The sequence below is a fragment of the Westerdykella ornata genome, assembly GCF_010094085.1.
Source record: "Westerdykella ornata strain CBS 379.55 unplaced genomic scaffold EI97scaffold_6, whole genome shotgun sequence".
NCBI lineage: Eukaryota > Fungi > Ascomycota > Dothideomycetes > Pleosporales > Sporormiaceae > Westerdykella > Westerdykella ornata.
This window is the reverse complement of record NW_022986856.1, coordinates 257,888-279,741: the sequence shown is the minus strand read 5'-3', so window position 1 is coordinate 279,741 and position 21,854 is coordinate 257,888. Positions and strand designations below refer to the sequence as shown.

At 52.4% G+C, this 21,854-nt stretch overlaps 11 protein-coding genes across 11 annotated transcripts; 7 read left to right on the top strand and 4 right to left on the bottom strand.

Annotated features, from left to right (window-relative positions):
- Positions 1 to 679: 679 nt before the first annotated feature.
- On the bottom strand, positions 680 to 1,656 carry EI97DRAFT_465930 (60S ribosome subunit biogenesis protein-like protein NIP7). The gene is made up of 3 exons (XM_033801504.1): positions 1,474 to 1,656; positions 1,118 to 1,420; positions 680 to 1,060 (listed from the first exon to the last, which is right to left on the bottom strand). Exons 1-3 carry the CDS (start codon positions 1,594 to 1,596, stop codon positions 935 to 937), a joined length of 552 nt encoding a protein of 183 aa, XP_033655347.1. The 5' UTR covers positions 1,597 to 1,656; the 3' UTR covers positions 680 to 934.
- A 123-nt stretch (positions 1,657 to 1,779) lies between these two features.
- Positions 1,780 to 3,813, top strand: EI97DRAFT_374195 (nucleolar complex-associated protein 3; the record flags this gene model as incomplete). Its single annotated transcript, XM_033795441.1, has 1 exon — positions 1,780 to 3,813. One exon carries the CDS (start codon positions 1,780 to 1,782, stop codon positions 3,811 to 3,813), a length of 2,034 nt encoding a protein of 677 aa, XP_033655346.1.
- Positions 3,814 to 5,064: 1,251 nt separating this feature from the next.
- On the top strand, positions 5,065 to 6,116 carry EI97DRAFT_273877 (uncharacterized protein). Its single transcript, XM_033794307.1, has 3 exons — positions 5,065 to 5,303; positions 5,377 to 5,872; positions 5,932 to 6,116. The coding sequence occupies exons 1-2, from the start codon at positions 5,220 to 5,222 to the stop codon at positions 5,755 to 5,757; spliced, it is 465 nt and encodes a 154-aa protein (XP_033655345.1). The 5' UTR covers positions 5,065 to 5,219; the 3' UTR covers positions 5,758 to 5,872; positions 5,932 to 6,116.
- On the top strand, positions 6,117 to 7,807 carry EI97DRAFT_273878 (Di-copper centre-containing protein). Its single transcript, XM_033794308.1, has 6 exons — positions 6,117 to 6,598; positions 6,647 to 6,696; positions 6,746 to 6,858; positions 6,912 to 6,998; positions 7,048 to 7,229; positions 7,282 to 7,807. Exons 1-6 carry the CDS (start codon positions 6,417 to 6,419, stop codon positions 7,784 to 7,786), a joined length of 1,119 nt encoding a protein of 372 aa, XP_033655344.1. The 5' UTR covers positions 6,117 to 6,416; the 3' UTR covers positions 7,787 to 7,807.
- Positions 7,808 to 9,110: 1,303 nt separating this feature from the next.
- Positions 9,111 to 10,836, bottom strand: EI97DRAFT_415427 (vesicular integral-membrane protein VIP36 precursor). The gene is made up of 5 exons (XM_033796858.1): positions 10,492 to 10,836; positions 10,415 to 10,438; positions 10,205 to 10,357; positions 9,888 to 10,148; positions 9,111 to 9,805 (listed from the first exon to the last, which is right to left on the bottom strand). Exons 1-5 carry the CDS (start codon positions 10,594 to 10,596, stop codon positions 9,371 to 9,373), a joined length of 978 nt encoding a protein of 325 aa, XP_033655343.1. The 5' UTR covers positions 10,597 to 10,836; the 3' UTR covers positions 9,111 to 9,370.
- A 221-nt stretch (positions 10,837 to 11,057) lies between these two features.
- On the top strand, positions 11,058 to 11,426 carry EI97DRAFT_373927 (uncharacterized protein; the record flags this gene model as incomplete). Its single annotated transcript, XM_033795423.1, has 2 exons — positions 11,058 to 11,180; positions 11,250 to 11,426. Coding segments are annotated over 2 exons (300 nt in total), but the record flags the coding sequence as incomplete, so codon positions are not given.
- A 190-nt stretch (positions 11,427 to 11,616) lies between these two features.
- Positions 11,617 to 12,713, bottom strand: EI97DRAFT_493050 (uncharacterized protein; the record flags this gene model as incomplete). Its single annotated transcript, XM_033802348.1, has 1 exon — positions 11,617 to 12,713. One exon carries the CDS (start codon positions 12,711 to 12,713, stop codon positions 11,718 to 11,720), a length of 996 nt encoding a protein of 331 aa, XP_033655341.1. The 3' UTR covers positions 11,617 to 11,717.
- Positions 12,714 to 13,019: 306 nt separating this feature from the next.
- On the top strand, positions 13,020 to 14,889 carry EI97DRAFT_431877 (uncharacterized protein). The gene is made up of 3 exons (XM_033798040.1): positions 13,020 to 13,309; positions 13,400 to 13,502; positions 13,556 to 14,889. The coding sequence occupies exons 1-3, from the start codon at positions 13,124 to 13,126 to the stop codon at positions 14,776 to 14,778; spliced, it is 1,512 nt and encodes a 503-aa protein (XP_033655340.1). The 5' UTR covers positions 13,020 to 13,123; the 3' UTR covers positions 14,779 to 14,889.
- A 2,233-nt stretch (positions 14,890 to 17,122) lies between these two features.
- On the bottom strand, positions 17,123 to 19,331 carry EI97DRAFT_374293 (uncharacterized protein; the record flags this gene model as incomplete). Its single annotated transcript, XM_033795444.1, has 3 exons — positions 17,123 to 18,481; positions 18,532 to 19,207; positions 19,258 to 19,331. 3 exons carry the CDS (start codon positions 19,329 to 19,331, stop codon positions 17,123 to 17,125), a joined length of 2,109 nt encoding a protein of 702 aa, XP_033655339.1.
- A 177-nt stretch (positions 19,332 to 19,508) lies between these two features.
- EI97DRAFT_273691 (uncharacterized protein) lies at positions 19,509 to 20,336 on the top strand. Its single transcript, XM_033794305.1, has 3 exons — positions 19,509 to 19,560; positions 19,612 to 19,911; positions 19,963 to 20,336. The coding sequence occupies exons 1-3, from the start codon at positions 19,556 to 19,558 to the stop codon at positions 20,081 to 20,083; spliced, it is 426 nt and encodes a 141-aa protein (XP_033655338.1). The 5' UTR covers positions 19,509 to 19,555; the 3' UTR covers positions 20,084 to 20,336.
- A 345-nt stretch (positions 20,337 to 20,681) lies between these two features.
- On the top strand, positions 20,682 to 21,688 carry EI97DRAFT_457041 (uncharacterized protein; the record flags this gene model as incomplete). Its single annotated transcript, XM_033800790.1, has 2 exons — positions 20,682 to 20,704; positions 20,770 to 21,688. The coding sequence occupies 2 exons, from the start codon at positions 20,682 to 20,684 to the stop codon at positions 21,686 to 21,688; spliced, it is 942 nt and encodes a 313-aa protein (XP_033655337.1).
- Between the last annotated feature and the right edge of the window lie 166 nt (positions 21,689 to 21,854).

The window sequence follows — 21,854 nt, the reverse complement described above, 5'->3', positions numbered from 1 at the left end:
GCGGGAACTTGAATGCAAGCGAGCTGCAGATGACTGCTGCGACTCTTTTTTCTAGGCTCTGATTCCACTGCTCTCTGCCTCCATTACCTTCCATATAGCGTGAAATATGTCGAAGCCTGAAGACCTACATAAGAACTCACCGTTCAGATACGGCTGCGGACTCCTGAAATCCCCAACGACGTACCTGACTTGTTGCCTGGCATCCTTATATGCGCTCTACTTTCTCCATTTCCCCCTCCTGCGCCCGGAATGGCCATTGTGGCTCACTGTGCTTTCCTACATTCCCTTGTATCCTCTCCTCGGCGCCCTGGTTGGCGGGATACACTACGGATCCAAAGGATACCGTGCTCGAAAGAAGAGGCAAGGAAAAATAAAAAGCACGGATATGCGTCCCCCATTCGAGAAAATACACAGCACGGAGAGTAGTACAACCGACAGCAACTCGGAAAGGTGGATGAATGGTGGTTCCAGGAGCCAAGCTCGACTCAGAAAACCGGCAGGGGTAGCTGGAGGGCGCATTCCAAGACCGATCACGATAGTGGACAGGAGCGACGTTCTGAGGAAGCGCGAACGGTTTGGGGATATCGAATTGGGTCGCTTTTCTGAGACTTGATCTAGAGGACTATCAGGATATCCGTCAGGATAAACATCAGCACGAAGGTGAGGGATAGCGAGTCACATGTAATACTTCGTTTGATTCGGTGTATACAAATTTGCCCTGGGTATTCCCTCCTTTCCGTGAAGCATAACGCCGTTCTTTCCTTCTCGCTCCTAGATAGTATAATAAGTCCCGTCTGAGATTGACTACTCCGGTGAACAGCTCGTGGTTAGCTGTGCAGTGTTGGAGCTGTGTTCATACAGCGCAAGCGGACGTCGTGCAAAGCACGCGTGGTGCCTCCTAGTGTATATCTACCATAACCCCGAAGTAATTCGATCACGTAACGAACAGAGTATCTTCTTCTCTCAGATATTCTCCAATATCTGCCTGCCTGAACGTGACTACGCCGGTAGGATCTAATCGTCGTGCTTCAGCCGTGGATTTTGCGGAGACACCGAATCCCTATCATCATTCCGTCAGTATCACGGCTATTCGACACATCTTGGTGCAACCATTTACCAGAGGCGTGTCATTCATGCTCAGCACAATCACACCTTGATGTGCAGGGCAATCCTCACTCCAACGTCCAACGTGCGCCTTCAGCACATTTCCGCCATACAAAAAAGGCATCTCGCCGTTAGGCTTGACCCAGACCTTATACCGCGCATGGGGCGCTATTACGGATAGCGAGGTGATGTGCAGCCGGAATTTGCCAGTCTTGGTGAACTTGCCCAAGCATGTGCCGAGTGAGAGCAAGGATTCGCGTTTGACAGACGTGGCAAGGTTTGCTAGAGATTCTCGCACATAGTAGACCCGATCTTTCTGTAGGATGTGTCAGTCAAGCTATCGAGTTGCATGCATGGCAGTCTGCAAACCTGGATGCGGAATACATGGCGGTCTGCGGTGCCATCGGCAATGAGGCTTTGAATGCCTTTACCACAATATGTGGCCAGCTTCTCCAGCAGAGTCTTCAGCTCTGCCTCTGTAAGAGGGCGCATCTTGAGTCTCGTTGTGTGAAGTTGTCAAACTGATCGTTGGTGGAGAAAGTGTAAAATGATGGAGGTCGGGAAAAGTTGCCGCCAAAGGGCCGACGCCAAGTCTCAAAATTATTTTGCGGAGTTCGCGACACCTCCGGCCAACTATAGATACATACACATACAGTAAATATCACCCACCAAATAATGTCTCGAATTCCAGCTGCGAAGCGGCGACGCCTCTCCCCTCCGGAAGATAGTGGCTCTGAGTCTCCAGAGCCACAGAGTACGCGTTCGAAATTCCTTGCTAGCGCAGCAAAATGGGACCTCGAGCAAGATTATGAACAGCGGCCGAGGAAGCTGAAGAAACAGAAGGAGATTGCGAGACTGCCGGTTAGGACGACGGAGGGATGGACCCAGCCGGCTGTGGCGCCTTCAGCTGTAAAAGAGGAGGAGGAAGAAGAGTCGGAGGAAATATCTGCTGATGAGGAAGATGAGGACGAGGCGGCGGAAGAAGTTGTTGAGGAGAAGCCGAAGGTTTCCGCGAAGCAACAGATACTTGAGGCAAAAGAGGAACTGGCACGGATAGCGACCCTCATCAATGAGGATCCAGAGGAGCATATTGGGTCTCTCAAGACTCTCGCTGCCATCGCCGCTTCGGAGAATATCACGATTAGGAAACTTGCATTGGCAGCGCAGGCGGCAATCTTCAAGGATCTCATTCCTGGATATCGCATTCGACCTCTTCCGGAAGATAGCATGACCGAGAAGGTCTCCAAGGAAGTCCGCAAACTTCGGAATTTCGAGCAAAAGCTCGTAACCAGCTACCAGGCATATGTGCAGCAGCTGGGCAAGCTGGCTAGGTCAAGTGGATCCACGACTTCGGAGGCTTCTGCCAGCGTAGCTACCGTCGCAATCAGCTGCGCTTGCAATCTCCTGACTGCTGTGCCCCATTTCAACTTCCGCGGCGAACTCTTGAAAATACTGGTTGGGAAACTAAGCACCAAGAGGGTAGATGGAGATTTTGCGAAGTGCAGGGAGACTCTGGAGAAGCTCTTCGAGAATGACGAGGACGGCAACGCCTCGTTGGATGCCGTTACCATGCTGACAAAGATGATGAAGAGCAAGAATTACGATTTTGACGAGAGCGTTCTGAATACATTTCTGCACCTTCGCCTTCTGTCTGAATTCGGCTCGAAGGCTTCGTACAACTCTGTGGACAAACCCAAGGACGATGAATATCACGGAAAAAAGATCAAGCAGAAACGGGAGTTCCGTACAAAACGACAACGGAAACTATTGAAAGAGCAAAAGGCAATTGAGAAAGAGATGAAAGAAGCAGACGCCACTGTGAGCCACGAGGAGCGTGACCGGATGCAAGCTGAGACTCTCAAAATGGTCTTTGTTGCTTATTTCCGCATATTGAAGGCACGCTCGCAAAGATTGATGGGCGCGGTGTTGGAGGGTCTCGCCAGATACGCGCACTTGATCAACCAAGACTTCTTCGGCGATATTTTGGAAGCCTTGAGAGATATCATTCACACAGCAGAGGTATCAGCGGCCCTGGAGGAGGAAGAAAACGAAGAAGACGAGGATGAAGATGACATTCCGGAACGCAGCCTCACTCGCGAGTCGCTCCTGTGTGTGATTACGGCATTTGCGCTACTGCAGGGCCAGGATGGGTCTACTGCTGCTTCAACATTGAAGCTGGACCTGAGCTTCTTCATCACTCATCTCTACCGTACGCTTCATGCAGTTTCGCTCAATCCCGACATCGAGCTCAGCGCCAATTCCCTGCATCTGCCTGACCCTAATGCTCCACAGACCCAGACATCGCCGACAAACAAGGTCAACGTGCAAACAACAATAGTTCTTCTCATCCGCTCTCTGACCTCGGTCTTACTTCCCGCTACCGCATTGCGGCAAGTTCCACCTATTCGCATAGCTGCCTTTTGCAAGCAACTCATGACCATATCGTTGCACCTGCCGGAGAAGTCGTCTATTGCCATGCTTGGACTGCTCACTAAGGTAGCCAAGATTCATGGGCGCAAGATCGATGCCCTCTGGAACACCGAAGAGCGACGGGGAGACGGCATCTTCGATGCTCTCAAACCAGAGATAGAGGGCAGTAACCCCTTCGCCGCGACTGTATGGGAAGGCGAACTACTACGGAAGCACTTCTGCCCGACCGTCCGAGACGCCGTGGCAGGCCTGGAACGGACAGTAATGGAAGCGAGATAGGATTGGATGAACAAGGGGCGCATAGGACGCTTAGAATCACTTTCATAATCATATGGAATGAATGTAAGAATGGCACATTCATGACGGAGGGAGACTTCTCACCGCTACTCTACCACGTACTCTCTGGGACTTTAAACTCTATCATGTGCTTGCAGGCTTTCTTTGATAATGTCGAGTTATCTCTTCAGCGGTGGGCATCGGGGGCGCCCGTGGCACTTCTAGATCGTTGGGCGGGGTTCTCTGGTTTGGAAGTGGATGTACGCCAGAAAGTAAGTTCGAATGCCTTCCACACATATTGACTGTGGCAGGCCGCACATTCGAATGGTCAGAGCCCAGAGTACAGAGGATATGGACCCATCGTGATCTCAGCCACTCCGTCAAGCGGTATCAACTATGAAAAGAAGCAGTTTGACGACTCTGGCCCATACCGAATCATTGAAATCCCGTTACTTACAACAACGGACCTGTTTCTACTCAAAAAAGCTGTCAGGCAGTTATTCCACGCGCCAACGGATTGCCATATATAAGCAGAACTCGTGCTACCCCTAGCCACCGTGGTCTGCCGACAATGTACACTGCGCAATTGTATATCGAGCCACCGGTCAATGCTGCCACAACGAGTGTACAATGACGTACAGGATCATGACATGTATCGGCCTCATCATCAATACAATGAAGCCAAAGATGACGCACATGCGCTCAGTTGTGATGGTTGCGTGCCCTTCTTTGATTGTGCGTGGAGGCTCTTGACCCACAACGTGGGGAGGAGAAAGCAGCAGCATATTGCAGAGCTTGGCCTGTATATAACAGGAGTCAATGGCTTTGCCTGTTCTTCTGTTGTCTCGCAATATCTAACCGGGTGTTCAGCGCGTTTGCGGCGTTAAAGGGAGATGGAGAGATGAATCCGAACCGCACGCGTGGATCGAGAGTATAGAAAGACTGCCTGCTGATCTCGTGGAAGCGACAAATCAACCGGTTGTCCGAGAGCGATGGCGAATTCCATCTTATTTGGCACATCTGTGCTGCATGTCGGCCTATACAGATGCGATGGGCACCAATATGCGGCACGTGACGAGTCTGCGTGGCGTGCAGCATGCATATGTAAGGCTTCCAGGAGCTTGCTAGTGGGCCAACATCATACCGAGACTTTCACCCGAACGATATGGACCAAGTAGTCGGCGCAGATTCCGGAAAACAAGATCTTACCCAAGAACTTGTCTTGTACGACATCGACATGTCCACAAGCACACCCTCTACCGGAGTCTTCTGGTGTCACACAATCTGCTCCCCGCAAAATCTTGCATCTGCTTTTGCGGGGATAGATGAAGGATCTACATCTCTGGGAAATAAGGCTGGATATATGAGCTTAAAAGGCAGGCAGGAGAGAAAGACCAGATGGTTTCAAAATGAGAGAAACAATCAAAGGGACGTTGGACGAGATTCCGTTCAGCTTCTGGATTCAGCGTATCCAACACCCATGGACACTCAAGGTCAGACAACGCTCATGAGCTTCGCCACATTGTGGCATATTCAGATGCGGTGTAAATAAATGTTCGACGACAGGGATCGCATATTGCAACTACTGCCGGCAGAATGCGTCGCATGGCATCGATATTACGCGTTAGCGAATCGAAACCTTGCAATCAAAACCTCATGGACGACAACGTGGTATTCCACGTCCTGCATAAACGGTTACAAAAAATTTGCGACCTCACTTTGGCTCACGAGGCGATCTTCACCATCGGTACGGTAGAAGCGCGACTCCAGTTTGCCATATCGGAGGCATCCAGAAGGATTTCCAAATTTATGAGCCTATCCGGACAACGAGCGTCAACCATGGGGTTCTTGCAGAGTTTCTATGTTCACTTCTCGAGCAGCTGTAATCGCCCTTATTTCGTGCTCCACGTAGAGATTTCCAGCACAGGGGCCGGCCTGCCGCCTTAACCCTGTATGAACACACAGCCCTCAAGGGAGTCCTACGAATTAAGCTTGAGTCTTGGGTCCAGAAAAATACGCAGGGGGAAGCCGCCGCAGGAGGGTCCTCTGAAACTAAGCTCTCGTAGGTCGTCTCTTCCAAGGTATAAAAATCCAGGCCTAAGATGCTTGTCCGATGTCCAGCGTATCTTTGGAGTCATGAGGCCTGTTGGAGAAGATACATAACCAGGAGCGGGAGTTGGTTCCCCGATCGAAAGATCACTTCTCCAACCCGTGCTGACAAGGCCCATGCTATGCAGATATTGTCTATAAGCCGAAGTTAACGGCCAACCCATGCTCACTTTCTCCAATTGCGTTACCCCACAGCTCAAGCACTGTCTAGATTGACCCATGCATCTGCCGACCCTATCACAAGAGTGATTCTGATACTCATTTCGTTGCCCTCAGGACTCCCCGAGAGTATTGATTACAGTCTCATCTATATACTATTCTCGAGCTTGTACGGATGACAGGCCGACAGGCGGCTCGAGGTTCCGTCCAAGGGCATGCCCAGACTCTGGCGGTTATTGGGAGCGGTATGATAGTAGTATAAGTGGCGGGTCTTCTCCAACTCTGTTGATGGCCGGTTGTTCAGAGTCGAATTCGGTGAACTATTCACTGGAAAAACTATGGCGGGTGGCATTTCCCTGAGGGGGCTTTATGCTCTGCTGGTTTCGATCTCCTTCTTTTCGGCCCTGTGTGCGGCGGACGCTGTAAGCGATCTCCAGACAAAGGGAAGGCCGGCGCTCGATGCGCAGCTAGCAAAGTCGACGACGTGCACCAAGGATAAGCTCCAAGTGCGCAGGGAGTGGTGAGTATTTCGATGTGGCCTTCATTCTTGTTTCTGACAATAGTATAGGGGTGACATCTCTGCGGCGGAAAAGAAGGCGTATATTGCTGCAGTGCTATGTGAGCTGCCTCTCTTACCAACCATCAACACTGGCTCATAGAATCTCAGGCCTCACTCAGAAGCCATCCAAACTTCCCCAGGCGCAGTATCCCGGTGCAAAGACAAGATATGACGACTTCGTTGCCATCCACATCAAAAACTCCCTTACCATCCATGGCACTGTGAGTGCCACTTGCTCTCCTCACGTAACGAGCTGCACTGACAGGTCTCTCAGGGCAACTTCCTGTCATGGCATAGGTACTACACGTGGGCTTACGAGCAGACGCTGAGAAGGGAATGCGGGTATAACGGGACTCAGCCGGTATGCATTCCGCTTTCCTTGCAGATATAGCTGTCTAACACATGCACAGTACTGGGACTGGGGCAGATGGGCATCTAGCCCGGAGACATCTCCCATCTTCGACGGAAGCGACACCAGCATGAGCGGTCAAGGTGCAAAGGTTGCCCACCAGAGTAATGGCCTGAAGCCAGCCGGCAACGGAGGTGGCTGCATTCAGTCGGGTCCCTTCAAGAACATGACTGTTAACCTGGGGTGAGTACACTAGGTTTCGAGCTACTCAAAGGAGTGTTCTGACCTCCTCCAGCCCCATGGCCGCCATGGCCGACACTACACCCCCTAGGAACCCCCGCAGCGACGGCATGGGCTACAACCCCCGCTGCATCAAGCGCGATCTGTCCAACTACCTTACCCAACGCGACTGCACGACGGCCAAGATCGCCTCCCTCATCACCTCCTCTCAAAACATCAACACCTTCCAGACGACCATGCAGGCCCAGAACGGCGTCCACTCAGGCGGCCACTTCACCATCTCGGGCGACCCTGGGTCCGACTTCTACGTCTCCCCCGGCGACCCGGCCTTCTGGCTTCACCACTCCATGATCGACCGTGTCTGGTATATCTGGCAAGTGCAAGATTTCTCCAAGAGGCAGCAAGTCATTGCCGGGGGAACGAGCATGTTTGGTGGCGGCAGGGCTCAGTCGTTGGAGGATTCAATCGATTTGGAGGTCCTCAATATCGATGGCAAGGTGTGGAAGATTAAGGAGCTGGTTAGCACGGTTGATGGACCGTTCTGCTATACTTATGAGTAAAGAAGGGGATGTTGCATTGTTGCTGCTTGTCTCGCCCTCTGGTCAATTCCTTTTTGTTTGGCCGTCGGGCAGCCTTTCAACCATTCTCTGTAGATGTTGAATTGGAAACGCATCAAGCAACATAAGCCCTTCACCTGCTGCTTTTTTCGTCCGGCTTTTTGCAATGTTATAGAATCTGGTCACCACAGAGTCAAGTGGCTGCTTCGCCAAACTATGGACTCTCTTCGCACCATACCCAAACAGGCATTTAAGATCTCAGCCCTAAAATCGTCACAGGCGACGGGAGCTCTCCAATTGGCCCATCTCAGAAAACGCGGGGGTCCGGCGCCGCCAAGCTGTGGCGCCCGCCGCTAGCGGCAGCGTCAACCTCACCTCCACATCCTCTGCTCCTCTCCTCTCCCTCACACACGAACCACCACCATCACCACAACCCGGGCAGCAGTAAGTAGAACCAGCAGGACCTCAAACAAGCTCCCATCTCTTCCAAATCAAATCACCCAACCTTCTTTCTGCAGAGACTCCCCAGCTAACACCTCCCCTCCAGCATCCCAATGAACGACAAACCCCAAAACGGCTCAGGGAACCCCACGTGCCTAATGACCACCAGGGACACCCAATGGCTGGGCCCCCGGCTTAGCTAGCCGGGAGCCACTATACAGAACGGAAAGCGGAGGGAGTGCACGTCTCCCAAGGCGTCGCATGTCGGTTCATTCATCGCACATTCGAATGTCCGATCCGCTGCACTTCTGGGTCGTGGGAGGATTCGTGGAAGTTTGTTTGTGTGTCGGCGAGGGAGGACCACCGGCACTCTTCCGCCCCGCGCTATGAGGACAAGATTGGTAAAAGGGTCGAAGCGCCCTGGCGTCAAACTGCGCGTGGCAGACGGATGTGGTTGGGACGGCCTTCGGAACCCCATCGTTCTTCGGACGCGCGGGCTTCGGCTTGCTTGCTTGGGGAGGGGGGTCTGTTCCTAACCCGTTCTGTTCTCTGCGTCGCAGGTCCAGCGAGCTGCTGATGACAATGAAAAGTAGTTTTCAATCTGAGCGCATTATGGCGGTTGTGTGGTTGGGAATCCCCGAGGACCGGTTCCATGGATGATGATGGTGGTGTTGGTGGGCTGGTCTGTTTTGGCTGGCTGGCTGGTCCGGTGATGATGTCTCGACTTCAGTTGGGGCATATTAAAGCCAAAGTTGAATTTGCGCAACCTGGTCGTGTAGGCTTCTTTTTACGGGAGGAGCTGAAGGCTGTGCGTGTTGTGCTTGATAACCAAGAGAGCTGATCTGAGGACTTCAAAGCCATGTGAGCAACAATTCAGTTCCATCCGGTGAAGTAATGATATCCATGCATTCAAAGTGATTTGTAAACTAGGGAAAATTGGCAATCGATCTTGCCACAGTATCAGCGTCATACGCTCGAGATCTCCATTGCGAGCATCACCCCGCTTCCTCCACGCGACGCACACCTGCATCCAACCCGTCCTCACCGAAAAGGAATCGCTTCAGCTAGACTCCAGGATATAACCTCCGAAACGCCGCACTTTCCTTCATCTTGATCTCGTGCCTCACAATCCTCCATCCGGCTCTTCTAAAACCTAACCCTCTGTCTAGACCTATAAATCGTCCACCCAACGTACGCCCCCGTAATAGCCAATCCAAACAGCACAAACTTGAAGAGGAACCAGCTCCAGCTCCCGCTCGTCTTCTCTGGATGACTATTCACCTTCGCATAGCTGGCGCCGCTCCCGCCCTTGCCTGCATTCTGCTGCGCCGCGTTCGACCCCGTGTTATGCTGGTAGAGGTTATTGGTCTTGACGGTGATGATGTCGTGGTTATCGGAGAGTTCGCCAGTTTCGGCGGAGAACCCGAGGTACGCTACAGGAGGGACTTTGAAGCCGGGGATCTCGAAGCATTCGGTCCACTCGTCCTCGGCTTTGTATTGGAGGTCCAGGCGCAGGGATTTGTCGGCGAAGTAGGTGAGGCGCGCTTTGGTGGGGATGTGGGCGTTGCGGATGCCGCGTGCCTGGGAAGGTATGTTAGTATGGGGACAATGCAATACTTCAGATCGGAGTGGGAGAAGGGCGCTGGGAGACTTGTGAACTTACGGAGCAGCCAGCAACCTCGTTGGCTTTGCCGTCGTTGTCTTTATCGTAGGGAGTATTGCCGTCACCGTTCATGGCCATGACGTAGGGAAAGACGGTGCCTGGGCGGTTGTTCTTGTACGTGTCGAAGAAGACACCCAGACCCTCGAATTTGTCCGTCGAACCAAACACAGGGCCTTGTACTGCGCGCTGCTTCGTGAGCCACAGTGCGAAGCCATCGCCGTAGAGGTTACCCTGGCCGTGTATCTTGAACTCAACGATTATCTGTAGCTGCGTGAGCATCCCACTGGTCGAGCGCTAGGGATGAGAACTTGACGCACTTCCCAATTCGTCGCCGTCAGCGGTACCCTAGAGAAGATCCACCCATCTCTTGAAGGCTTGTCGGAAGCTAGCCGTATGTACTTGTCTGTCCGAATGATGGTATCGCCGCCAAAGTCCCACCATCGGCTCTGCATGTCGGAATCTAGGTATGGCTGTACAAGTTGTCAGATAGCGGTCGCAAGCAATGAGGTCCGTCGGATCGCACTCACAGGCTCAAGACTATGGGTCCGCAGCTAAAATACCATCAGCCAGTAGTCCTCACTACGCTCAATTGCTCTCAACCCACCGCTATGGCCTTGACATCCGGGTGCTCAGTCAATCCTAATCCCCAGCTCTGCCCCAAGCTCCCCGCCAGCAGGCACAAGCTCGTCCATGGCCGCTGGAACAGCATAGTCGCACTTCTTTGTCACTCCCGTGTTTCCAAATCCCAAAAGATCGAAAGAATGGAAGCGGTATCCCGCTATTCAATCGCCCTACTCTTTCCCAAACAATAGAAGAAGAATAAACCCCCAAGTAATAAGAGTTCCAAAGGAGCTATGAGAAACAGAGCCTGGCGTCCGGAGCCGACGGCGACATAAAGTTATCGGGGGATTGGGGAGGAAGATGCAAGCTTGGGACTTGGGATGATGCGGTGCGTGGAGCTCTCTCACAGACGTTCCCCCATAGTTCGCGTGGCCTTTCCGGTGTCCAATGGGAATGCAAGACAGTGCCAAGACGGAGACAGGGGTGGAGCGGAGCTTCTGGTGGGGAAAGTTCCGTCAATGATTATCGAATTCCGCAAAACCACGACGACGTTGTTTCTCAAACATTCATACATCTTTCCACTTCCGAGGATATACGTACAGATATATTCACGCCAGAATGGACTCATTAGGCGCCTCCGGCCTCAGCGCCTTCCAAAACGACCCAAAGACGCAGCTCATGCGTCAGGTGCAGCAGGATGCTGCCCTCCAGAATGCCCGCATGCTCGTCGAGGTACATACCCACCCTACAATCCTATTCATTTTAATTCCGCTTCAAAAAGGTAGCTGATCCCTGCAATAGAAACTCAACGAACATTGCTTCGAGCGCTGCGTCCCCAAGCCCGGAACCTCCCTCTCCAAAGGCGAAGAAACCTGCTTCACGGCGTGCATGGAGAAGTATATGCAGGCGTGGAATACCGTGTCGAAGCAGTATGTGGCAAGGATACAGAAGGAGTCACAGCAGGGCGGGAGTCTATGAGAAAGATGGGTTTTTGTTCAGGGATTTAATGGCCGGAGTGCATCTTCCGATACGAGGCGAAGTTTAAAAGAAGACAGAGCCAAAGGTCAATTGTGTTCGAGAGTCGGCTTGAGCTGTACGATATGTACGATGTCGATCGCATTCGGAGGGGACAAAGTAATAGATGGGAGGCACACACATGCTTTTATCAAGCCGATCTATGTTTGTCGCATGGAACCTGACTATATACGGACAATGCTGGAATATACAAATGGTATACATGGTCGAAACATTCTCAAATCGGCCGCTATCTCAGTTATTCTTTCCAAAGCTTTCCTGCCTCTTCTTATACTCCTTAACAATGATCGAACAGTTCACCTCCTGGCACAGCCGCTTCCGTCTCGCGGGCTCCAGCTTCGACGCAAATTCCAAGCCGCTCGCCCTTTCCACAACCTCCAAAGGTACTTCAAAGTCTTGCAGCGGCTTGTTGTTCGAAATCACGGCGTTTGGAAGGACGAAAGCTCCCAGCGCCACCTTTCCACCATCTTTGCCATCCTCGCCGAAAATAACCTTATAAAAATGTGTCGGCACAGCAACATTCGGCGGCGATCCAATGACTTCGTAGCTCACTCTCCACTTTCCATCCGGGTCCCGCTTTGGCAGATACAAGGGGCCTGTGACAATCCTCACGGAAGGATACGTGCCCGTCAATCGCCTGCAAAAGTCCTCGAAATGTGCCCAGTAGTCCCGATTGAACCCATCGCCGACCTGCGGACACATGTTGCTCAGCAGGAATGTGTCATCCATGGCCTGTTGACTCCACTTTGCGTCCGCCGCCGGGACCTGGTGGCCTCGGTCATAACCCGACCGGAAGTAGTCCTTCAGTTTTGCGCGGAACATCTCCGGTATCGACATGTCTTCTACGAAAACGCTGTTTTTGCGGTCGGCATTGTTTTGGGCGAGTGACTCGGGAGTGATGTGCTCGGCAACCCATGCTGGGTTTCGCGTGCGACGGTCAAATGAGGAGGTAAGGGAGGAGGCTGGTTTGAGGTCGGCTACAGGACCTGGGAAGCCGTATTGGAAGAGGCCGTTCGGATCGACGAGGGCTCTCTTAACAGGAGCCGCTGCAGGAGAGATGGGCGCTGGCGCAGGGACTGGTCGGGGCGGAGCAGCAGTCGTGGTTGTCGTAGTCGTTGTTGTCACAGGGGTCGGGGTCTCCTTCTTGGTGGAGTACAATGCTGCAGTCGCAGCTGCGCCGGTCGCTGCGCCGGCGGCTGCCGCAATGATAGCGAATGTGACTTTCGACATTGCAATCGTTGCAGCGAGGTTTGCTGTTGTGGGACGGAAGGGGTATATGGGATGGCTCACACTACTTCAAGTGTAGCCCGCAGCACCTCCAAGATCACACGCGCAGTTAGCGCGTGGAAAATGTCTCGGACGCGTCGAAAACAAGGTCGGTGGTCTTAGGCGACTGGAGATATCGATGTCATCTGGATGTCTTGAAGCGCTGGAAGAATGCTTGAGGTTTGGGGCGGCGCTACTCTTGTTTGGGGCTAGCGTCGGTTTCTGGTAGCTTTCTTCAGTGCCGTTCTAACGCGGAGTGGCCATTAATGTTCAAACATAACCTTCTTGTTTTTCTCGAAATATATAGATTGGTCTCAAGGATGGGATTTCGCCCTCTATAATAACAAAACGTGTGATACGGCATGATCAGCACGATGTCGTCGTGGATATCCCGAGCGACGTCGTCTCATCGTGCTCAATTGATCACAACAGCCATTGTATCCGGTGTGGTGGTTGGAGGTGCAATTCTTGGAGCTCAAGAGGTGCGGCGACAGTATAGGGTAGCCAAGCTGAAGGACTCAATACCTGAGCCAGGCGAAGAGGACCAAACTCCAACAAGAGTAAGTGATACATGACATGACCCTTTAAGGGTATAGTATACTCTGCCTGACTCCTCAATACATCCTGGGGACGAACTAAGACATTTATAGCTCACTGAATTCGGAGCAGCCTCCCAAGTTTTTGCTCCTAGCAAGGAAGATGAGCGGAGTATGGAGCTCGCTGCTCGAGCTCGGCGAGGAGACTATGATGATGGTTCGGTGTCTTCATCCCCTATATAACTGCAACATGGAACTGACTCTCTCCAGACCTTATTCTCGAACAACTAGCCAGAAACAGAGTTTTTCTGAAGGATGATGGACTAGAGAAACTCCGTTCTGCATTCGTAATTGTCGTCGGCTGCGGCGGAGTGGGTTCCCATGCCACAGCAGCACTGGCTCGGTCCGGAGTATCCAAACTTCGGCTCATCGACTTCGACCAAGTAACCCTTTCTTCCCTCAACCGTCACGCAGTGGCTACGTTGGCAGATGTAGGGACTCCAAAAGTCCATTGCATCAGACGCCGTCTCGAGCAAATCACTCCTTGGACGCACTTCGACTGCAGAAACGAGCTTTTCAGCGAATCCACAGCAGACCTACAGCTAGCACCCATGAACGGCCAGGCTCCGGATTTTGTCATCGATGCCATAGATAACATTGACAGTAAAGTTGCACTACTGCACTACTGCCACAAGAACAAAATCCCTGTAATATCTTCCATGGGCGCTGGTTGCAAGTCCGATCCTACCAAGATATTCATTGGCGACATCTCCAACAGTACCGATGATCCGCTATCCAAGTCCACAAGGAGACGACTCCGTCTTCTTGGAGTCAAGGATGGCATTCCCGTCGTATATTCTACGGAGAAACCAGGACCAGGAAAGGCCGAGCTTCTTCCTCTACCCGAAGAAGAGTTTGCCAAAGGAAGCGTTGGAGAGCTCGGTGTGCTGCCAGATTTCAGAGTCCGAATTTTACCTGTTTTGGGCACTATGCCAGCTATCTTCGGGCTCTGTGTGGCGAACCACGTCATTCTGGAGATAACCGGGTATCCGCATCAGTACCTGCCATCGAAGTCACGAGATGCCATGTACAACGGCATTCTGGGCGCACTCCAAGGCTCGGAAGAGAGGATTGCAAGGACCAGAGGGTTCGACTCACAGGGTCTCAAGATCCCTATCACGCAAGACGATGTCGGGTATCTGATTGAAGAGGTGTATAATGGACGAAGCGTCATTAGCGGATTATTCACCCGACTTTGCCTGGTTAGGTGGGAGAGACCGGGTGAAGACTTTATCGACAACCGCACACCGGGACAGAAAAATACGCTGCTTCAGATGAAGGACTTGGTGTGCATGACGAAGGAGGAGGCCGCTAAGCATGAGAAGGAGGTACTTAAGGGGGACAAGTCGCCGGAGGCGTTATATGACGCTAAGATCGTGGACTTGGTCAAGCTGAAGATGAAGGAAGAGGAGAAGTTTGAAAGGTTTCGGTAATGTACCATATTCACTTGATCAATGTATAGACTTCAATGTACACCGTCTACATGGTCTTCATTTATACATGCAATCAGTTGCGAGATTGGCTTTATCAGGGCCTCTGTCGCCAACCTCACCTATGAAGAAACCAAGGCAGCCGACCTGATGCGTGGCCCCGAAAGTGTCGCCAGACCTCCCTGCCACCCCTGCAGATGCAAGATGTCCAAAGTGCAGCGTGAAGCTGGAAGCAAGGTATGGTTTCCACAGGTTGAGGTTGGTCACGTGGGGTCCTAGTCCTGGTGGATGCAAATTGGAAGATTCATATTTGTAAAGAGAGTTTAGCTCTTCGGTAGAGTTCTTCGCTTGCGGAGAGAGTCATTTCGTACCTTCTGCACTTGCGATATTGCGTGGTTATGGGGCATGGGCGGGGCTTACTCAAAGAGTCTCTTCTTGATGTGGCCAATGGAGATTCATAAGTCTCAAATCTGTTCAGTTACCCCATGAACACAAGACATGGCGCGTCATGCGAGCAGAGACCTTGTGCTTCCTCGCTATTCTAGATCGCAACGTATATCCAAGAAGATCTGATAGTGTTATGAGCTATAACTGCGTACAATGCAGCATTCTGTTTAGGAGTGTACACTGGAGCTGCGATGCTTCCCTGGATTTCAACGGACCGACGCTTGTGTGGCCTGAAGTACTACGCAATGAAGGTCGAGGTGAGGTCGGGGAGGAGGTGGTGGTCAGATGAGGAGGGACGGGCTGAGGCGACCGCAGAAGTGAGGCGAAGGCTGGCTCGGCGAGTTTGGGAACGGCGTGTGAGCTACGGCCTTGTTGTTGCGGACAGTGAGGCCGGTTTGCTGAAGGGATACATCCTACCCCTCGGTGGGGAGCCGGAGTGCTATCGGGTGGTGAGGTTGAAAGAAGCGCGGCTATCGTGCGAATGAAGGTCGAGGTAAGGTGAGGCTGCATCGAGATATCATGAGCCAGGTTTATGCGGATACTTGTTATCTCGGATGCCATAAGCTAGTGGGTAAACAGAGGATACGTAGTCAGTGTCGCGTTGCCCTTGTGGACAACAGATGTAACTCCAGACGCGCAGAGCACGCACCATTTGTACGATAAATGCTTTGCCATGACCCTTCTGACTTAACGGGCAATCTGTACAAGAGGTATCGGCCCACTGATCGGATATCTCCGTGTAGTGGGTTGCCACTGAAGCTCGCAGTCGGTGAAAGCCAGCAACGCAAACACCAGTACCAGCAGCAACAACAACAACAACAGCGGCAAGAGCGCACCTTCACTCTCACCATACACCATCATCCACCGCACCCGCACTCTCCTACAGCAATAATCCCCCTCGAGCCCTATATAAACCACAATCTTTTCCCTTCCTATCACCAAATCAACCCGTGTTAGCGGAGTGGGAGAATGCCTATTAAGATTCACGCATTAGAGATCTCCCCGAAGCGAGGACGCCGGGTTCGATTCCTGTGGCGAGAGCGTGTCTGCCTTAATATCAGGGTAAAAAACGTCGAATGGAGGCTTTTCTACAGATGACCCCGCAAAAAAAGTCGGGGTGCCTGTAGTTTTTGCCAATTTTTTATGCCCTAGGCGTATGCCTGCGCCGCCGCCTGGGTGTATATATTTTTGTACGCTAGGGGAAGGTGGCACTGTGTGTTGTGGGCTGCGGTGGCGGGGGTAGTGTGGTGGTGGTAGTGGCGAAGCGGGCGTTGGGTGTTGGGCGAAGAAGGCCATGGAGACCCTCACCCGATATTGGGTGCTTATAGATTCCACAAATCTTTCTCCTTAGACCAGGGCACGGCTCCGCCTTAGATGTACACCACTAGCACTTTTTCTTCTTTTAAGAAGGCGGCGTTGTGTGGTGCGGTGATGCAGCGTCGTCAAGACGGGATGTGGTGGTGTGGCGTTAGTGTAACAGATGTTGGCCTCCGATAGCTCTTTTGACGACCTCATAGCTGCGACTCTTCGTGACGGCACCGAGAATATGAGCAATCCGCCTTAAGACAGTATGTGTATATCTCTTTTTGTTGATTCGTATACTCCTCTACTTCCATTGGGTATCACAGTCATTATCCAACCTCAACACCTCTCTCTTCATACTACGCTTGCGTCCAGTCCTCGGGAATCATCCTCTTTCTCCATGTGAATGAGACAGGAAATTGGCAAGCAACCACCTGTTCCGCGGGTCCTGGCATGCTGCTCCTCATCATCAGCCCATAGCTCGCTGTGGCAGAGAGCCGACCAAGCTTTGTGGAGATGGGAAAGACCAGAGGTCATAATGCACCCATGCTCGGCCCCAGAATTATGTCTTCGTAGAACAAATGTTTCTGACGTGTCTTCACAGCTTACTTTCACGCGGCGTGCCCACCGCCGGCAATGCGCCGCTCATCATCATGGACTCATTTTCTCCACCTTCTCTCCCAAATAAAACCATCTCCCTCCCGCCCCTAGTCGTCCACCAAGCTACTGCGACTCCGCTCCTCTCCGGGTCCATTTCCCCACTAACCAGCACCTCCCAGAATCTCGCTCTCACTGCTTCCCGCATCATGCCATCGTCGATCCTATTGAGCAACTGGGCGCAGAGAGGCATCCACTCCTCGAGAAGGGGTATCGAAAGGTAAGGCAAGGCATCAAGAAGGGTAAGCGCTAAGACAGCTTGTTCCGACAGAGGCGGAGGAGGCGCATCGGAACCTTGGAGCGCCAACGTGGTTTCGTCAGGCGGTAATGCTACTGTTGGCGCGTGGAGAGCGCGGTGGAATACCAGTTCCAGTAATGTGGCCGGTAAGTCGGGGTGAGAGGCTGAGAGGGCGGACGGAGGGGCGGTCACTCGCATGAGGGTCCTAAAAGCTAGTCTGAACTGACGAGGGGAGAGATTTTGAGGGAAGACGCTGAAGAGTGCGTCGATGTAGAATGGGAGGTGCTTTGCAGTGATGTCAGCCGATTGAGGAGCAGAAAGAACAGAGAGCATGACACTATGTGCAGCCTCAAATATGGGGAGCATGTTGTTGTTCCCCCCCGATGCTAGATAGGGAACGGCCGAAGCAACCAGCAGTTCCTCGTTCGTGGTAGGGGACAAGACGAGGGAGAAGTGCTCAGCCGTGTTGAGGAAGTACAAGTCCAATATCCTGTCGAGGGGGTGACGCGGTATTTGACCAAGTTGTTGAGGAGCTATCGCTTTGAGGAACCTATCAGCATGCCTCGGGTAGGCCGAGAGTATATCAATGGCCGTCAGATAGACAAAGGTATGTTGTGAGAAGGAGGCCGGCCCAAGTCTAGAGGTGATGAAGTAGAGGTGACGAAGCGTGTGAAGGGCCTGTGATGCGAGGATAGGTGCGACAGCGTCCGCAGCAAGTGCGCCGTCACCGATGGTGCGGGTGAAAACTCCTCGCAGGATGATGGTAGTGGCGAATAGAGCTGCCTTCAAAAGCTTCCACAGCAATGGAAGCGTCTTATTCAGTGCTTCCTCTGTAAGGCACGCCGGCTCGTCGGCAGGGTCAATCTGAGAAAGCTTGATCTGGCGCCATTGTGTTGTCAAAGCCCTTGCGAAGCTGGCTAGGTCGTCCATCATGGTCTGTACAAGTAAAGGATCTCTGACGTTCTCAACCGAATGTGCGATCAGTCGAGACAATGGACCCATAGAGGACACCATAGGCCGTGACATGATCCCCTGAACCTGTCGGAAAGATGTAGAATGTGCCTAATATGTCAGCATGGCGTCCAACCATTACAGATATACTGCATTCTTACAGGCCAGTCCAACCTCTCGCCCTTGGTCTGAACGTCCAGATCCAGCCCACCTAGGAAGTAGGCCGACTGAAACCCCTCATTCGAGAAATAAGCTGTGCCGATGAGAACCGGGAGAAGTCGATCGTAGTCAATTAGGGAGCGCTCCGCATTGGAAAGGCAGCTAAAGGCATGATTCAGGGTTAGGGCGATAGTGTGGCCCCCTAACCCTTCAGCTTCAGCGCGCTCTCGCACTTCGACAAGCGCCATATTGGTGGCTTTAACGAAAGCACCTTCAACTCTTCTCCTCATGCCGGAAGCCCAGTATAAATCCAAGCCCTGTTGTTCCAAATTCCCTATCCCAATCAACAAACCTCCTATGACAATCAAATGCTTCCATCGTTGGCTGCGCTCGTCCGCCCCTGATACAACCGCGCGGACCCAGTCGTCCAGGGACAGACCTCCTCCTGTGGGTATTTGACCGGGAAGTAGTTCTGGTGCCTTATGGTGCCGTACATCGTTATGGTAGTTTATGACCGTAGTTATTGCGGAATGGAACACGGACAAGATTCGGAAAGGGGTCTGGACTCCATCATGGGTATCCCAGAGCGCGGGCGCAGTGAGAAGATGTGACGTAAGTAAGCTGAGGTTATGAGGATTGCCGAGGGTCGTAAGGAGCGAGGAAGCGGTTCCTAAGATGCTGTTGATGTGGATTAGATTGGATCACACGATTCAGAATGGGAAGCATACCGAGGGGTATCTTGTTGATCCGTATACGTCTGAAGGGATCGCAGAAGCGTCGCGAGTAGGCGATCCGCCGGCATTGTGGGCGATTGCAATGCGCAAAACGGTCGGCAACGAGCACGCGTCTCTTGGATTGACGTCTGCTTAAGCAAGTGCGGGAAGCATTCAGCTAACGTCTTGGCAACCGAGGTTGTCGGCAAAACCCCGGGACCGCGGAGCTACAGTGGGACTTCCACGATTCAAGTCTAAAGAGGCAACATCCATCAACGGTCTGCCAACCGCAAGCAGCTGAAGAGATGGTCAAATGAGGTATGTACTTAACCATACTCTTCGAAGCGTTCTGCTTAAAGATGGCTACAGTTTCATTCAGCGCGTGGGGAGCGCTGCCCCCCAAGGTTATGAAACCCCAGCATTCCCATCCCTCTATTGGCCACTCCCCGTCTCAGCTGTTCGACCATACTATTTGTACCACCCAACCGACATATGGCGCTTTACCACCGTCTGGACTCTGCTGCTATATGGAGCCGTCCATCTTGTCGTCGCGTTCTGGGCATGTGTAGTTCAATGGCGGAATTGGAAACTGATATGGATAACGCCCATCGCGTATGTTGTCATTGCTGGGCTTGAGGGCCTTATCGCCGGTAGTGTGGTGGGAGGCCTGTAAGTTGAAATCTGCTCGGGGAGATCATTTACAGTGATTGATGAGCATAGACTAGGTGCCGTGTATCAATCCGGTTACTTCAAGATGTCGACCTGGATTCCCCTTGTGTGGGCGATTATCAATGTCCTGGTACTCATACTGTCATCATTTGCTATTCAAGGTGGACTTTGAAGGCACAGATTGATGCGTAATAGCAGCACTACGCTATGACAATCCTAGCGACCTTGGACAACCTTTCAAATCTGAGGGGTCATAGTACGGAGTTATCGTGCGTTTTGTATGTTTCTTGTATGCACGGGTGCAAAGGAGTGCAGCCACGACGCAGCGCCACTATTGGTGGGGCGGTGTGCTTACAAAGCGAACTCGTTCCGAGCTCATTGAGAGCGTTCCGAGTTATGCAACCAAACCTCATTTTAGCTCCATCCTTCACTTACCAAAAGCCTCCCTTGAAACCCAATTCTGAACATGCGACCGAGTCCGCACCGAGAAAAGCTGCATGGACATCATACAAGGCGCACTTTCTGGATCAGCAGCTAGCAGGGTCCGCGCGACCTTTGGCTCGCTCCCATCGATCGGGAAGATCCACTTCCTATTGTCTCTTTTCTCCACAATCGTTCATACTCACCCTCAGCTCACTTCTTCAAAACACCCTATTTCTACGATTATTTTTATTTGGAGATAATTCGCGCGCAAATAAGTGGCTACTGTGTGCGACCCTCGGAGGCCGACCGACACCCATCCCTCTCAACACTTCGCAACAGCCTCGACAATGCCACGGAGGGATTATGCCGGGTCAGTATATCGCGACTCCCACACAGCATCTACGCATTTGAGGCCAATTCTGACATGAGTTTCAGGATCTACTTCATTCCCAGCCCGGCCAGGACGCTCGAGGAATCGACCAAGACCTCAAAGGCGATCGACAACTCCATCAAGACAATTTTCACGCGGAAGGACTACGATTGGGTGGATTATAAAACCTGGTTTATGCGGAACCGTGTCCTCCAAACCACCACGTTGCATCCCTCTCAGTCCGAAGGACAACCGGGACAACCTGCACAACCGCCCTCTTACCAGCACATCTTTCAGCTACGTTATTCGGATCAGGACGACCAGGAGATTGAGGAGAATCAGGTGAACCCAGAAAGAGCGTACTGTTGCATACAGAAACCCTCCTCGCAAAAAGACCCCACCCACAAGGCTTCAGTATCCCAAGGAACCGATGCTCCTTATACCCCAGGCGCAATCGTCGAGGTCCCCGCCGATTCCGCCGAGAACCACATCAACTTCCTCGAGCTCACGGGCCTCTGGAGCTTCCGTCGTGCATTCGAAGTGCAAGACGGACAGCTGTGTAGCTTGATACGGATGTACGACCCGGACAAGGGGTGTGATACCGGCACATTCCACATGCGCGTGGGCATCGTCACGGCATCGCGCGAACGGCGCTTCGGCGGCGAACTGAGGTGGGACACGCGATCGCCCGGAGTGATTCTGGAAATCACATACAAGAACGTCAACGCCGACAGTGAAACCCATAACAACGTCGTCGATGATGAAGAATACACGCAAGCGCTCGTAGCAGACGCACAAGAACATATTCGCGGATTATGGCAAAGGCTGCAATCAGGTTTGGATCTGCCTCAGTCGTCGAATCTCGATATCAAGGAAGTCATGATGGGGCCAGAGCCGCTCAGGCATTCGTCCGTGGGAGGCGGAGAAGCGCAAAGTCCGGCCGCGATTGTGCGCATGTGGTGCGAATTGCTCCGCCGACTGTAGTATGGAGAAGGGGAGTCTGAGTACCGCAAATTGAGAATTCCCTGCCTACCGTATTAGCTCGTGCTCTTATGTGCATGGGCACTTAGGTCTGAGGGAGGTGACCGGCGCATTAGCTTTGAGTAGTATAGTATGCACCCGGTGAACAACATGTCGCTGCGAACGCAAA